General features: G+C 43.6%; 1 protein-coding gene across 4 annotated transcripts in view; it reads right to left on the reverse strand.

Moving 5' to 3' along the window:
- Positions 1 to 16,489, reverse strand: part of LOC118397642 (engulfment and cell motility protein 1-like) — a 241,656-nt gene that overhangs the window by 109,189 nt on the left and 115,978 nt on the right. For all 4 annotated transcript variants that reach the window (XM_052469993.1, XM_052469990.1, XM_052469992.1 and 1 more), the window contains 5 exons: positions 16,341 to 16,440; positions 15,736 to 15,887; positions 12,053 to 12,131; positions 8,676 to 8,726; positions 7,948 to 8,070 (listed from right to left, as the gene is read on the reverse strand). In XM_052469993.1, coding sequence (XP_052325953.1) covers positions 7,948 to 8,070; positions 8,676 to 8,726; positions 12,053 to 12,131; positions 15,736 to 15,887; positions 16,341 to 16,440 — 505 coding nt within the window. The remainder of the gene's footprint in view (positions 1 to 7,947; positions 8,071 to 8,675; positions 8,727 to 12,052; positions 12,132 to 15,735; positions 15,888 to 16,340; positions 16,441 to 16,489) is intronic.

The raw sequence follows: 16,489 nt of genomic DNA on the forward strand, positions 1-16,489 counted from the left end.
CACTCACTGTTAATTCAGAGGCTTTCCATACTGTTGATCACTCACTGTTAATTCAGAGGCTTTCCATACTGTTGATCACTCACTGCTAATTCAGAGGCTTTACATACTGTTGATCACTCACTGCTAATTCAGAGGCTTTCCATACTGTTGATCACTCACTGCTAATTCAGAGGCTTTCCATACTGTTGATCACTCACTGCTAATTCAGAGGCTTTACATACTGTTGATCACTCACTGTTAATTCAAAGGCTTTACATACTGTTCATCACTCACTGTTAATTCAAAGGCTTTACATACTGTTTATCACTCACTGTTAATTCAAAGGCTTTCCATACTGTTGATCACTCACTGCAAATTCAGAGGCTTTCCATACTGTTGATCACTCACTGCTAATTCAGAGGCTTTACATACTGTTGATCACTCAATGTTAATTCAAAGGCTTTACATACGGTTGATCACTCACTGTTAATTCAAAGGCTGCACATACTGTTGATCACTCACTGTTAATTCAGAGGCTGTACATACTGTTGATCACTCACTGTTAATTCAGAGGCTTTACATACTGTTGATCACTCACTGCTAATTCAGAGGCTTTACATACTGTTGATCACTCACTGCTAATTCAGAGGCTTTACATACTGTTGATCACTCACTGTTAATTCAGAGGCTTTACATACTGTTGATCACTCACTGTTAATTCAGAGGCTTTACATACTGTTGATCACTCACTGTTAATTCAGAGGCTTTACATACTGTTGATCACTCACTGCTAATTCAAAGGCTTTACATACTGTTGATCACTCAATGTTAATTCAAAGGCTTTACATACTGTTGATCACTCACTGTTAATTCAAAGGCTTTACATACTGTTGATCACTCACTGTTAATTCAGAGGCTTTACATACTGTTGATCACTCACTGCTAATTCAAAGGCTTTCCATACTGTTGATCACTCACTGCTAATTCAGAGGCTTTCCATACTGTTGATCACTCACTGCTAATTCAGAGGCTTTCCATACTGTTGATCACTCACTGCTAATTCAAAGGCTTTCCATACTGTTGATCACTCACTGTTAATTCAAAGGCTTTACATACTGTTGATCACTCACTGCTAATTCAGAGGCTTTACATACTGTTGATCACTCAATGTTAATTCAAAGGCTTTACATACGGTTGATCACTCACTGTTAATTCAAAGGCTGCACATACTGTTGATCACTCACTGTTAATTCAGAGGCTTTACATACTGTTGATCACTCACTGCTAATTCAAAGGCTTTCCATACTGTTGATCACTCACTGCTAATTCAGAGGCTTTCCATACTGTTGATCACTCACTGCTAATTCAGAGGCTTTCCATACTGTTGATCACTCACTGCTAAGGCTTGCTAATTCAAGGCTTACTGTTGATCCAGGCTTTACTGTTGATCACTCACTGCTAATTCAGAGGCTTTTCCATAGGCTTTCCATACTGTTGATCACTCACTGTTAATTCAAAGGCTTTACATACTGTTGATCACTCACTGCTAATTCAGAGGCTTTCCATACTGTTGATCACTCACTGCTAATTCAGAGGCTTTCCATACTGTTGATCACTCACTGCTAATTCAGAGGCTTTCCATACTGTTGATCACTCACTGCTAATTCAGAGGCTTTCCATACTGTTGATCACTCACTGTTGATCATTCTAATTCAGAGGCTTTACATACTGTTGATCACTCACTGCTAATTCAGAGGCTTTCCATACTGTTGATCACTCACTGTTAATTCAGAGGCTTTCCATACTGTTGATCACTCACTGCTAATTCAGAGGCTTTCCATACTGTTGATCACTCACTGTTAATTCAAAGGCTTTACATACTGTTGATCACTCACTGCTAATTCAGAGGCTTTACATACTGTTGATCACTCACTGTTAATTCAGAGGCTTTCCATACTGTTGATCACTCACTGCTAATTCAGAGGCTTTACATACTGTTGATCACTCACTGTTAATTCAAAGGCTTTACATACTGTTGATCACTCACTGTTAATTCAGAGGCTTTACATACTGTTGATCACTCACTGCTAATTAATTCAAAGGCTTTCCATACTGTTGATCACTCACTGTTAATTCAAAGGGCTTTATCACTACTGTTAATTGATCACTGTTGATCACTGCTAATTCAGAGGCTTTCCATACTGTTGATCACTCACTGCTAATTCAGAGGCTTTCCATACTGTTGATCACTCACTGTTAATTCAGAGGCTTTCCATACTGTTGATCACTCACTGCTAATTCAGAGGCTTTCCATACTGTTGATCACTCACTGTTAATTCAGAGGCTTTCCATACTGTTGATCACTCACTGCTAATTCAGAGGCTTTACATACTGTTGATCACTCACTGCTAATTCAGAGGCTTTCCATACTGTTGATCACTCACTGCTAATTCAGAGGCTTTCCATACTGTTGATCACTCACTGCTAATTCAAAGGCTTTACATACTGTTGATCACTCACTGTTAATTCAAAGGCTTTACATACTGTTCATCACTCACTGTTAATTCAAAGGCTTTACATACTGTTGATCACTCACTGCTAATTCAAAGGCTTTACATACTGTTGATCACTCACTGTTAATTCAAAGGCTTTACATACTGTTCATCACTCACTGTTAATTCAAAGGCTTTACATACTGTTTATCACTCACTGTTAATTCAAAGGCTTTCCATACTGTTGATCACTCACTGCTAATTCAAAGGCTTTCCATACTGTTGATCACTCACTGCTAATTCAGAGGCTTTACATACTGTTGATCACTCACTGCTAATTCAGAGGCTTTACATACTGTTGATCACTCACTGCTAATTCAGAGGCTTTCCATACTGTTGATCACTCACTGCTAATTCAGAGGCTTTCCATACTGTTGATCACTCACTGCTAATTCAGAGGCTTTCCATACTGTTGATCACTCACTGCTAATTCAAAGGCTTTCCATACTGTTGATCACTCACTGCTAATTCAGAGGCTTTCCATACTGTTGATCACTCACTGCTAATTCAGAGGCTTTCCATACTGTTGATCACTCACTGCTAATTCAGAGGCTTTCCATACTGTTGATCACTCACTGTTAATTCAAAGGCTTTACATACTGTTGATCACTCACTGCTAATTCAGAGGCTTTCCATACTGTTGATCACTCACTGCTAATTCAGAGGCTTTACATACTGTTGATCACTCACTGTTAATTCAGAGGCTTTCCATACTGTTGATCACTCACTGCTAATTCAGAGGCTTTCCATACTGTTGATCACTCACTGTTAATTCAAAGGCTTTACATACTGTTGATCACTCACTGCTAATTCAGAGGCTTTACATACTGTTGATCACTCACTGTTAATTCAGAGGCTTTCCATACTGTTGATCACTCACTGCTAATTCAGAGGCTTTACATACTGTTGATCACTCACTGCTAATTCAGAGGCTTTCCATACTGTTGATCACTCACTGCTAATTCAGAGGCTTTCCATACTGTTGATCACTCACTGCTAATTCAGAGGCTTTCCATACTGTTGATCACTCACTGTTAATTCAGAGGCTTTCCATACTGTTGATCACTCACTGCTAATTCAGAGGCTTTCCATACTGTTGATCACTCACTGTTAATTCAAAGGCTTTACATACTGTTGATCACTCACTGCTAATTCAGAGGCTTTACACACTGTTGATCACTCACTGCTAATTCAGAGGCTTTCCATACTGTTTATCACTCACTGCTAATTCAGAGGCTTTCCATACTGTTGATCACTCACTGCTAATTCAGAGGCTTTCCATACTGTTGATCACTCACTGCTAATTCAGAGGCTTTCCATACTGTTGATCACTCACTGCTAATTCAGAGGCTTTCCATACTGTTGATCACTCACTGTTAATTCAGAGGCTTTCCTCAATTGGCCAAGACCAGGCTGCATGTCACTGCATTAAAAATGACTTGACAGATAGAACTCAGTATATATCTACTGATGGTGTTAAATCCGATTTCCTGGATATTACGAAAGGTGTCCCGCAGGGGTCGATTCTGCATCCTGTACTTTTTACTGTTTACAATAACAATATTGACTTGTCCGTAAAAACTTGTAACCTGCACTTGTACGCCGATGTACACTGTTGTGTATGATATTTCCCCCACGGTTGACCAGGCTCTATCTGAACTACACTCAGCCTTTATTGTATTACAGACATGTGTTATTGACCTGCAATTAGTACTAAATGCAGGTAAAACTAAATATGTTCTCCAGAGCGCATAAAAATATTATTTTGATAAGCATATGCACTTTGCATGGTGTCCATATTGATAGTGTCCCTGCTTACAAATATCTTGGCAACTAGATAGATGAAAAGCTGTCATTTAAAAAGCACCTTGATGAGTTCGCTTCCACTTCATTAAAGCCGTTAGATGCCGTTTATCAAAGCGCACTGCCCTTTATTATGGGTGACAATTTTAGTATTCATCACTGCATCCTCTACCAGAAAGTTGGTTGGCCCTCTGTGATGTCATCACTGCATCCTCTACCAGAAAGTTGGTTGTCCCTCTGTGATGTCATCACTGCATCCTCTACCAGAAAGTTGGTTGGCCCTCTGTGATGTCATCACTGCATCCTCTACCAGAAAGTTGGTTGTCCCTCTGTGATGTCATCACTGCATCCTCTACCAGAAAGTTGGTTGTCCCTCTGTGATGTCATCACTGCATCCTCTACCAGAAAGTTGGTTGTCCCTCTGTGATGTCATCACTGCATCCTCTACCAGAAAGTTGGTTGGCCCTCTGTGATGTCATCACTGCATCCTCTACCAGAAAGTTGGTTGGCCCTCTGATGTCATCACTGCATCATCTACCAGCTAAAAGTTGGCTGCTAATTCAGAGGCCCTCTGTGATGTCATCACTGCATTCTCTACCAGATCAAAATTGGTTGGCCCTCTGTGATGTCATCACTGCATTCTCTACCAGAAAGTTGGTTGGCCCTCTGTGATGTCATCACTGCATCCTCTACCAGAAAGTTGGTTGGCCCTCTGTGATGTCATCACTGCATCATCTACCAGAAAGTTGGTTGGCCCTCTGTGATGTCATCACTGCATCCTCTACCAGAAAGTTGGTTGCCCTCTGTGATGTCATCACTGCATCCTCTACCAGAAAGTTGGTTGGCCCTCTGTGATGTCATCACTGCATCCTCTACCAGAAAGTTGGTTGTCCCTCTGTGATGTCATCACTGCATCCTCTACCAGAAAGTTGGTTGGCCCTCTGTGATGTCATCACTGCATCCTCTACCAGAAAGTTGGTTGGCCCTCTGTGATGTCATCACTGCATCCTCTACCAGAAAGTTGGTTGGCCCTCTGTGATGTCATCACTGCATCCTCTACCAGAAAGTTGGTTGGCCCTCTGATGTCATCACTGCATCATCTACCAGAAAGTTGGCTGGCCCTCTGTGATGTCATCACTGCATTCTCTACCAGAAAATTGGTTGGCCCTCTGTGATGTCATCACTGCATTCTCTACCAGAAAGTTGGTTGGCCCTCTGATGTCATCACTGCATTCTCTACCAGAAAGTTGGTTGGTCCTCTGTGATGTCATCACTGCATCCTCTACCAGAAAGTTGGTTGTCCCTCTGTGATGTCATCACTGCATCCTCTACCAGAAAGTTGGTTGGCCCTCTGTGATGTCATCACTGCATCCTCTACCAGAAAGTTGGTTGGCCCTCTGATGTCATCACTGCATCCTCTACCAGAAAGTTGGTTGGCCCTCTGTGATGTCATCACTGCATCATCTACCAGAAAGTTGGCTGGCCCTCTGTGATGTCATCACTGCATTCTCTACCAGAAAGTTGGTTGGTCCTCTTTGATGTCACGCATCCTCTAGGGTGGTCCTCTTTGATGTCACGTAGGGTGGTCCTCTTTGATGTCACGTAGGGTGGTCCTCTTTGATGTCACGAAAGGGTGGTCCTCTTTGATGTCACGCATCCTCTAGGGTGGTCCTCTTTGATGTCACGAAAGGGTGGTCCTCTTTGATGTCACGCATTCTCTACCAGGGTGGTCCTCTTTGATGTCACGTACCAGAAAGGGTGGTCCTCTTTGATGTCACTGCATTCTCTAGGGTGGTCCTCTTTGATGTCACCGTAGGGTGGTCCTCTTTGATGTCACGAAAGGGTGGTCCTCTTTGATGTCACGTACCAGGGTGGTCCTCTTTGATGTCACGTAGGGTGGTCCTCTTTGACCAGAAAGTTGGTGGTCCTCTTGATGAGGGTGTCCTCTGATCACGTAGGTTGGTCCTCTTTGATGTCACGCATTCTCTACCAGGTTGGTCCTCTTTGATGTCACGTAGGGTGGTCCTCTTTGATGTCACGTAGGGTGGTCCTCTTTGATGTCACGTAGGGTGGTCCTCTTTGATGTCACGTAGGGTGGTCCTCTTTGATGTCACGTAGGGTGGTCCTCTTTGATGTCACGTAGGGTGGTCCTCTTTGATGTCACGTAGGGTGGTCCTCTTTGATGTCACGTAGGGTGGTCCTCTTTGATGTCACGTAGGGTGGTCCTCTTTGATGTCACGTAGGGTGGTCCTCTTTGATGTCACGTAGGGTGGTCCTCTTTGATGTCACGTAGGTTGATACATTGCTGTTTTCATTTATAAAGCCCTTTTACAAATAGTCCCACTGTACCTAACATCATTACTAAACTTTAGACATACGAGTTACCACACCCGGTCTCAGGGATGGCTAACTTTGGAAATTCCTTTGGTCTCCATTGAGTTCGGTACATGTAGTGTGCATGTAGTAGTTCGGTACATGTAGTGTGCATGTAGTAGTTCGGTACATGTAGTGTGCATGTAGTAGTTTCATGTAGTAGGTACATGTAGTGTGCATGTAGTAGTTCGGTACATGTAGTGTGCATGTAGTAGTTCGGTACATGTAGTGTACATGTGGTAGTTCGGTACATGTGGTAGTTCGGTACATGTAGTAGTTCGGTACATGTAGTAGTTCGGTACATGTAGTAGTTCGGTACATGTAGTGTGCATGTAGTAGTTCGGTACATGTAGTGTACATGTAGTAGTTCGGTACATGTAGTGTACATGTAGTAGTTCGGTACATGTAGTGTACATGTGGTAGTTCGGTACATGTAGTGTGCATGTAGTAGTTCGGTACATGTAGTGTGCATGTAGTAGTTCGGTACATGTAGTAGTTCGGTACATGTAGTAGTTCGGTACATGTGGTAGTTCGGTACATGTAGTAGTTCGGTACATGTGGTAGTTCGGTACATGTAGTAGTTCGGTACATGTGGTAGTTCGGTACATGTGGTAGTTCGGTACATGTAGTGTACATGTAGTAGTTCGGTACATGTGGTAGTTCGGTACATGTGGTAGTTCGGTACATGTAGTGTACATGTAGTAGTTCGGTACATGTAGTGTACATGTAGTAGTTCGGTACATGTAGTGTACATGTAGTAGTTCGGTACATGTAGTGTACATGTAGTAGTTCGGTACATGTAGTGTACATGTAGTAGTTCGGTACATGTAGTGTACATGTAGTAGTTCGGTACATGTAGTGTACATGTAGTAGTTCGGTACATGTAGTGTACATGTAGTAGTTCGGTACATGTAGTGTACATGTAGTAGTTCGGTACATGTAGTGTACATGTAGTAGTTCGGTACATGTTTGTGATCTTGCACCTAATTTGTGGATTGATCTTTAAAAAATTCTTACATTTGATTCAGAAAGCTGATTGAGGACCTTCTTACTGATTAATGTTTTAGTTTATGTTTTTCTTTCTGCTTGCATTTTGTATTTATATTTCGATGTGTGTATTTTCTGTAGTGTATATAATTCAGGGCTCATCTGTAAAAATACTATTTGATAAGGCCTATGGCTTTTAAAATGTGATCAACAACTTGGGGGACATTGAGTTGAGAGGCCTACTGTACTGAACCTGGTCCTGAGGGTCCATCTTGGTCATCATGCGGTCCTCTAAGAGGTTAAAGGTCAGGACCTGCAGCACATACAGCTGGTGGGCCATTTCATCATTGATTGGCTTAGGGCTCCGGATCACATTCTAGAGGAAAGGGGAGAAAAAGAGAGAAATTAACAGGGAAATAGAAAGTAAAGATAGAGAGAAAGAGGGGGAGAGGAAAGAGAGGAAGGCAGAGAGAGGAAGGCAGCGGGAGAGAGAGAAAAGCAGAGGCATAGAGAGAGAGAAAAGCAGAGAGAGTAAGAGAGAAAGGCAGAGAGAGAGAGAGAGAAAGGCAGAGAGAGAAAGGCAGAGAGAGAGAGAGAGAGAGAGAGAGAGAGAGAGAGAGAGAGAGAGAGAGAGAGAGAGAGAGAGAGAGAAAGGCAGAGAGAGAGAGAGAGAGAAAGGCAGAGAGAGAGAGAGAGAAAGGCAGAGAGAGAGAGAAAGGCAGAGAGAGAGAGAAAGGCAGAGAGAGTGAGCTAAAGGCAGAGAGAGTGAGAGAGAGCAAAAGGCAGAGAGAAGAGAATGGCAGAGAGAGAGAGAAAGGCAGACAAATTTGTAAGATGTTTGCGAGTGTGACATTTCTCTGTGATATGATATCACATTGGAGCTGTGCGATAAACAGGAAGCGAGGGAACAAGAGAGAAAGATTAAAACCAGTGATGCAGAGGAGAGGTACAGATGGAGGGCATATGACTAGACACACTTACACTCAGTATGATGGAACGCAGCTGCTTCTGGGCTAGAATATGGGCCATCTCCTACACACACACACACAGAAAGAGAGAGAGACAGAGAGACAGAGAGAATGGAGCGAGAGAGACAGGAGAGAGAAAGAAAAGAAGAGAGAGGAGGAGGGAGAGGGGAGAAAGTAAGTCAGGTATATTATAATATACATATCCATTACACAGAAAACACATTTTTCTTTCAGGAAGCTCTATATTAAAATAAAAGTGGATTATGGACAGAAAATATAAATGTTCTTGGTGGAGACACTATAAACTTCTGGAGAGACCAAAAAGTGTCTCTCTGTCTCCGTTTGATGAATTAGACCTCCCAGCCAGTGGTGGTTTTTAATGACACACTTCATCTACTGGAGGCTAGAAAAGGTCGCTAATCAAAGTACACTTACTGTCAGAGGACAATCAAGGATGTTCACACTGCTCTCATCAAACTACCATTACGAGTGCAGTGAGGAAAGAAGAGTCAGATAGAGAGAGAGAAGAAGGGGGTGAGTCGAGACAGAAAAGAGGAAGAGAAGTGAAAAGGCATATTTTTGTTAGTGGTGCAGATCATTATGACAGCTATGGTGTGTAGCAGTTATCTTCCCCCCCCGATCCTCAAACACACAGCCAAACCCTTTGGTTCCCATTAGATTCGGGAATATTGTGTGTCACCCTTCTAGTGAAATGATGCTCCAGCACATGCTGGCCTTCTTCTATACAGCTTACAACACAGAAATGTAATGCAGTAATGCAGAGATCATCAACTAGATTCAGCCTCGGGACAATGTTTTCTTAAGCGGATGGTCAGGGGGCCGGGAACATATTTAAAAATCATTTGTAGACTGCGGAAGAATCCCAAACAGATATAGTATTTGACTTAAACATAATCATTTCAAACCTGGCTTACATTTGTATACGATCCAAAATTCAAATCACTTGCCGCTGATTTGCTGGTGTTTTTACAGTCGTATGTCCAAAAATGTAAATATATATTTATCAATTTGTTTTGCTCAGAAAACGTGCGGGGCCAAATAGTTGGGGAACCCTGCAGTAACGAGTCTAAAAAGGTACGCTGATAAAAGGTATACCGCTTTTATTTGTGCTTTAGTGTAGAATAGATTGCAAATCAATGTTTCACAAAGAAAAACAACAAAAGTGAGCATTAACAATGTGAGGATTATTTTAGTTAACACTGTTTCCCTCTATTGGGAGGGCCTATTTCTGATGACAGCTAGGCCTTGTCTGATTGGTTAGAGCCCAGCGTGTAAAAGGCTAGCCCACGGAGAAGAACGGTGGGAGACGTCATCGGAGCTGAGAGAGGGTGTGCATCCTATTCCCTTTATAGTGCTCTACTTTTGACCAGGGCCCATCTTTATCTCTACTGAGCAGAGGTAGAGGGGAACGCTTATCGCCCTAAAGGAGACGTATTACTGCACTGTTTAAGGCCAGGACGAAAGGGACAAACAAGGATACGTACACCCCCCCCCCCTAATTTCTCCAGGGTCGCTGTTGATAATGGCTGACCCTGGCTGTGACCCAAATCTACAAGGGTGTTTCAGAACGGGATATGCATACCCTTGTCTGAAATGTAAGGCATGTTTTGAACTTGTTGTACCAGTCCCATCCAGAGTCAGCAGAAGGGAGATTGGACTGAACCCTTTCGCACTCTGATGCATATGAATCAGTCCTCCTCAAGATCCAGAATGCATTTATCCTTCCTGCCACCCACAGCCACGCAGTAAACCATGGTCCCCACAATAAGAGACAAAGGTGTGTGTGTGTGTATGTAACTGTGTATGAGTGTGTGTGTGTGGTGTGTGTGTGTGTGTGTGCACAGGTATGTATGTATGAGTGCTCATGTGTGTGAGTATATATGACTGCGTATGAGTGTGTGCATGAGCACGCGCGTGTATGTATGAGCGTACATGTGTGTGTGTGTGTGTGGCTGTGCGTGCGTGTATGTATGAGCATTCATGTGTGTGTGGCTGTGCGTGCGTGTATGTATGAGCGTTCATGTGTGTGTGTGTGGCTGTGCGTGCGTGTATGTCTATACGTGTATATGAGGGTGTGTGTGGCTGTGTGTGCATGCGTGTATATGAGGGTGTGTGTGGCTGCGTGTGCGTGTATGTCTATAGGTGTATATGAGGGTGTGTGTGGCTGTGCATGCGTGTATGTCTATGCGTGTATATGAGGGTGTGTGTGGCTGTGCGTGCGTGTATGTCTATAGGTGTATATGAGGGTGTGTGTGGCTGTGCATGCGTGTATGTCTATGCGTGTATATGAGGGTGTGTGTGGCTGTGCGTGCGTGTATGTCTATCGGTGTATATGTGGGTGTGTGTGGCTGTGTGTGCGTGTATGTCTATAGGTGTATATGAGGGTGTGTGTGGCTGTGCGTGCGTGTATATGAGGGTGTGTGTGGCTGTGCGTGTGTGTATATGAGGGTGTGTGTGGCTGTGCGTGCGTGTATATGAGGGTGTGTGTGGCTGTGCGTGCGTGTATATGAGGGTGTGTGTGGCTGTGCGTGCGTGTATGTCTATACGTGTATATGAGGGTGTGTGTGGCTGTGCGTGCGTGTATATGAGGGTGGCTGTGAGTGCGTGTATATGAGGGTGTGTGTGGCTGTGCGTGCGTGTATATGAGGGTGTGTGTGGCTGTGCGTGCGTGTATATGAGGGTGTGTGTGGCTGTGCGTGCGTGTATATGAGGGTGTGTGTGGCTGTGCGTGCGTGTATATGAGGGTGTGTGTGGCTGTGCGTGCGTGTATATGAGGGTGTGTGTGGCTGTGCGTGCGTGTATATGAGGGTGTGTGTGGCTGTGCATGCGTGTATATGAGGGTGTGTGTGGCTGTGCGTGCGTGTATATGAGGGTGTGTGTGGCTGTGCATGCGTGTATATGAGGGTGTGTGTGGCTGTGCATGCGTGTATATGAGGGTGTGTGTGGCTGTGCGTGCGTGTATATGAGGGTGTGTGTGTATGGCTGTGCGTGCGTGTATATGAGGGTGTGTGTGGCTGTGCGTGCGTGTATATGAGGGTGTGTGTGGCTGTGCGTGCGTGTATATGAGGGTGTGTGTGGCTGTGCATGCGTGTATATGAGGGTGTGTGTGGCTGTGCGTGCGTGTATATGAGGGTGTGCGTGTATGTCTATACTTGTATATGAGGGTGTGTGTGTATGTCTATACGTGTATATGAGGGTGTGTGTGTATGTCTATACGTGTATATGAGGGTGTGTGTGGCTGTGCGTGCGTGTATATGAGGGTGTGTGTGGCTGTGCGTGCGTGTATATGAGGGTGTGTGTGGCTGTGCGTGCGTGTATATGAGGGTGTGCGTGTATGTCTATACGTGTATATGAGGGTGTGTAACCTACCTGTCTCTTGTCCTCTGGGGCCTTGAGGAACAAGGCGTTAATCACAGCGATGGTGTAGGTCTGAATGTCCTGATCAGTCCTGTCATTAGATGGATAACAACAGAGAACCATGAAAAATGTTATAGTAGTGGTAGTGACTGGTTATAGTCGTGGTAGTGACTGGTTATAGTTATAGTAGTGGTAGTGACTGGTTATAGTTATAGTAGTGGTGGTGTCTACAGTAGTAATGGTAGTGACTGGTTATAGTAGTGGTAGTGACTGGTTATAGTTATAGTAGTGGTAGTGACTGGTTATAGTTATAGTAGTGGTGGTGTCTACAGTAGTAATGGTAGTGACTGGTTATAGTCGTGGTAGTGACTGGTTATAGTTATAGTAGTGGTAGTGACTGGTTATAGTTATAGTAGTGGTGGTGTCTACAGTAGTAATGGTAGTGACTGGTTATAGTCGTGGTAGTGACTGGTTATAGTTATAGTAGTGGTGGTGTCTACAGTAGTAATGGTAGTGACTGGTTATAGTTATAGTAGTGGTGGTGTCTACAGTAGTAATGGTAGTGACTGGTTATAGTTATAGTAGTGGTGGTGTCTACAGTAGTAATGGTAGTGACTGGTTATAGTCGTGGTAGTGACTGGTTATAGTTATAGTAGTGGTCCTGTCTATAGTAGTAATGGTAGTGACTGGTTATAATGGTAGTGACTGGTTATAGTTATAGTAGTGGTAGTGACTGGTTATAGTTATAGTAGTGGTGGTGTCTACAGTAGTAATGGTAGTGACTGGTTATAGTCGTGGTAGTGACTGGTTATAGTTATAGTAGTGGTGGTGTCTACAGTAGTAATGGTAGTGACTGGTTATAGTTATAGTAGTGGTGGTGTCTACAGTAGTAATGGTAGTGACTGGTTATAGTTATAGTAGTGGTGGTGTCTACAGTAGTAATGGTAGTGACTGGTTATAGTCGTGGTAGTGACTGGTTATAGTTATAGTAGTGGTCCTGTCTACAGTAGTAATGGTAGTGACTGGTTATAGTTATAGTAGTGGTGGTGTCTACAGTAGTAATGGTAGTGACTGGTTATAGTCGTGGTAGTGACTGGTTATAGTTATAGTAGTGGTGGTGTCTACAGTAGTAATGGTAGTGACTGGTTATAGTTATAGTAATGGTAGTGACTGGTTATAGTTATAGTAGTGGTAGTGACTGGTTATAGTTATAGTAGTGATAGTGACTGGTTATAGTTATAGTAGTGATAGTGACTGGTTATAGTTATAGTAGTGATAGTGACTGGTTATAGTTATGGTAGTGGTGGTGTCTACAGTAGTAATGGTAGTGACTGGTTATAGTAGTGGTCGTGTCTACAGTAGTAATGGTAGTGACTGGTTATAGTTATAGTAGTGGTGGTGTCTACAGTAGTAATGGTAGTGACTGGTTATAGTTATAGTAGTGGTCGTGACTGGTTATAGTTATAGTAGTGGTCGTCTCTACAGTAGTAATGGTACTGACTGGTTATAGTTATAGTAGTGGTGGTGTCTACAGTAGTAATGGTAGTGACTGGTTATAGTTATAGTAGTGGTCGTGACTGGTTATAGTTATAGTAGTGGTCGTCTCTACAGTAGTAATGGTACTGACTGGTTATAGTTATAGTAGTGGTAGTGTTGAAAAAGTCAGTAGATGAAAAGTTAGGATTGCCTGAACATATAACATTTGGTTTGGTGTATCGAACTTGACCGGTTCAAGAGTTACTGTTGGGGAGTTAAATTATAGTAATTTATGCAACTGTCTATAGTTATAGTTACAGTAGTTGTGGTCAGTAGTTGTGTGGATGTGGTCAGTAGTTGTGGTCAGTAGTTGTGTGGACGTTTTCAGTAGATGTGGTCAGTAGTTGTGTGGATGTGGTCAGTAGTTGTGGTCAGTAGTTGTGTGGACGTTTTCAGTAGATGCGGTCAGTAGTTGTGTGGATGTGGTCAGTAGTCGTGTGGATGTGGTCAGTAGTTGTGTGGATGTGGTCAGTAGTTGTGTGGATGTGGTCAGTAGTTGTGTGGATGTGGTCAGTAGATGTGGTCAGTAGTTGTGTGGATGTGGTCAGTAGTTGTGTGGATGTGGTCAGTAGATGTGGTCAGTAGTTGTGTGGATGTGGTCAGTAGTTGTGTGGATGTGGTCAGTAGTTGTGTGGGGTGTGGTCAGTAGTTGTGTGGGGTGTGGTCAGCAGTTGTGTGGATGTGGTCAGTAGATGTGGTCAGTAGTTGGGTGGTTGTGGTCAGTAGTTGGGTGGATGTGGTCAGTAGATGTGGTCAGTAGTTGGGTGGATGTGGTCAGTAGATGTGGTCAGTAGTTGTGTGGATGTGGTCAGTAGTTGTGTGGATGTGGTCAGTAGTTGTGGTCAGTAGTTGTGTAGGTGTGGTCAGTAGATGTGGTCAGTAGTTGTGTGGATGTGGTCAGTAGTTGTGTGGATGTGGTCAGTAGTTGTGGTCAGTAGTTGTGTGGATGTGGTCAGTAGTTGTGGTCAGTAGTTGTGTGGATGTGGTCAGTAGTTGTGTGGATGTGGTCAGTAGTTGTGTGGATGTGGTCAGTAGTTGTGTGGATGTGGTCAGTAGTTGTGGTCAGTAGTTGTGTGGATGTGGTCAGTAGATGTTGTCAGTAGTTGTGTGGATGTGGTCAGTAGTTGTGTGGGGTGTGGTCAGCAGTTGTGTGGATGTAGTCAGTTGATGTGGTCAGTAGTTGTGTGGATGTGGTCAGTAGATGTGGTCAGTAGTTGGGTGGTTGTGGTCAGTAGTTGGGTGGATGTGGTCAGTAGATGTGGTCAGTAGATGTGGTCAGTAGTTGGGTGGATGTGGTCAGTAGTTGTGGTCAGTAGTTGTGTGGGTGTGGTCAGTAGATGTGGTCAGTAGTTGTGGTCAGTAGTTGTGTAGGTGTGGTCAGTAGTTGTGTGGATGTGGTCAGTAGTTGGGTGGATGTGGTCAGTAGATGTGGTCAGTAGATGTGGTCAGTAGTTGGGTGGATGTGGTCAGTAGTTGTGGTCAGTAGTTGTGTGGGTGTGGTCAGTAGATGTGGTCAGTAGTTGTGGTCAGTAGTTGTGTAGGTGTGGTCAGTAGATGTGGTCAGTAGTTGTGTGGATGTGGTCAGTAGTTGTGTGGATGTGGTCAGTAGTTGTGGTCAGTAGTGTGGCTACTCAGCCATGCCGGTACTAATCACACTGGGCTGAACCTATTATTCACTACACATTCAGGGATATAGGACGCATCCCAAATGGAACCCTATTCCCCATGGGTCCTGTTCCAAGTACTATAAAAGGGAAACAGGTTTCATTTGGGACACATACACTTGATCTATCTGCCATGTTTCTCAATGTATTACTTTCCTGTTCTTTCTGTTACAGTACTTCCCAATCATGGACACTAGAGAGTTTAAGTTCATTAGATCAATAGAGATATATCAAGCGTCTTAGAGTAGGTGTGCTGACCTGGGATCAGTTTGGCCTTTTCGATCGTAAGGAAAAAGGTTATATGGACAGGGGGGGGACCTGATACTAGTTTAGCACTCCTACTCTGAGACACATGATACATATGGCCCCAAATCTATTTTGCCAAATCTTCCTAAAGGTTAGAGTGTTTCACGGTAATCTGCAAATAGGGATAATTTATATCTCAGGCATTTTATAATATAGCTGAGTGCAGTTGACCGTGCGGCTCTCGCTCACCCCTGCAGATGGGGTATAAGCTGTCCGATGGTGATCTCTTGCGCCACCTTCTGGTAGAGGTCCTGACTGTTGAGCACCATGGACTCCAGAATGGCCAGGGACCGCTGCAGCACAGCCGTGTCCATGGCTGACTTGTTCACATAACCTGCAATCTGCAATAGAGAAGTGTTAGTAACTGACGAGAAGACACATACAAATAAAAAATAAAAGAGTCACATGGGGATTGTTATTCAGCGACTACATGGGCTCTATTTCAGAGGTATTTCAAAGTTTACAAACACTTTAATATCATGTAATTCCAGTGTGTGGTATTACAAACATGTTATTAACATGCGTTAATACATGTTATAAACTGTTTGAGAGCAGGCACCTTTCTAATTCATATTTTTCAGTTTGTTCGTACACATGATCCGCAATTCAACATGACTTAGTTTGTTTGTGCACCTTCTTTCTCATTTAGCACATGGTTTTTACACATGATCTATAACAACTTGATACTGGTTTGTTGGAGTACCTTCTTGATGAAGGTGACAGAAGAGCACACATACACAGCCCCGCCCACCACACAGCCCCGCCCACCACACACACACTTAATGAGCAGGCACCTTCTTGATGAAAGCGACAGAGAAGGTATCCCAGGAGACGATGCCGTGGTCCATGAGCTCCACAAACGCTGTCAGCGTGAACGACAACAAGTCGCCGAAACTGAAACACAACAACAACAGCCAATAGAAACGTCTCTGCCACTGGTGCT

Source organism: Oncorhynchus keta, chromosome 19 (genome assembly GCF_023373465.1).
Source record: "Oncorhynchus keta strain PuntledgeMale-10-30-2019 chromosome 19, Oket_V2, whole genome shotgun sequence".
NCBI lineage: Eukaryota > Metazoa > Chordata > Actinopteri > Salmoniformes > Salmonidae > Oncorhynchus > Oncorhynchus keta.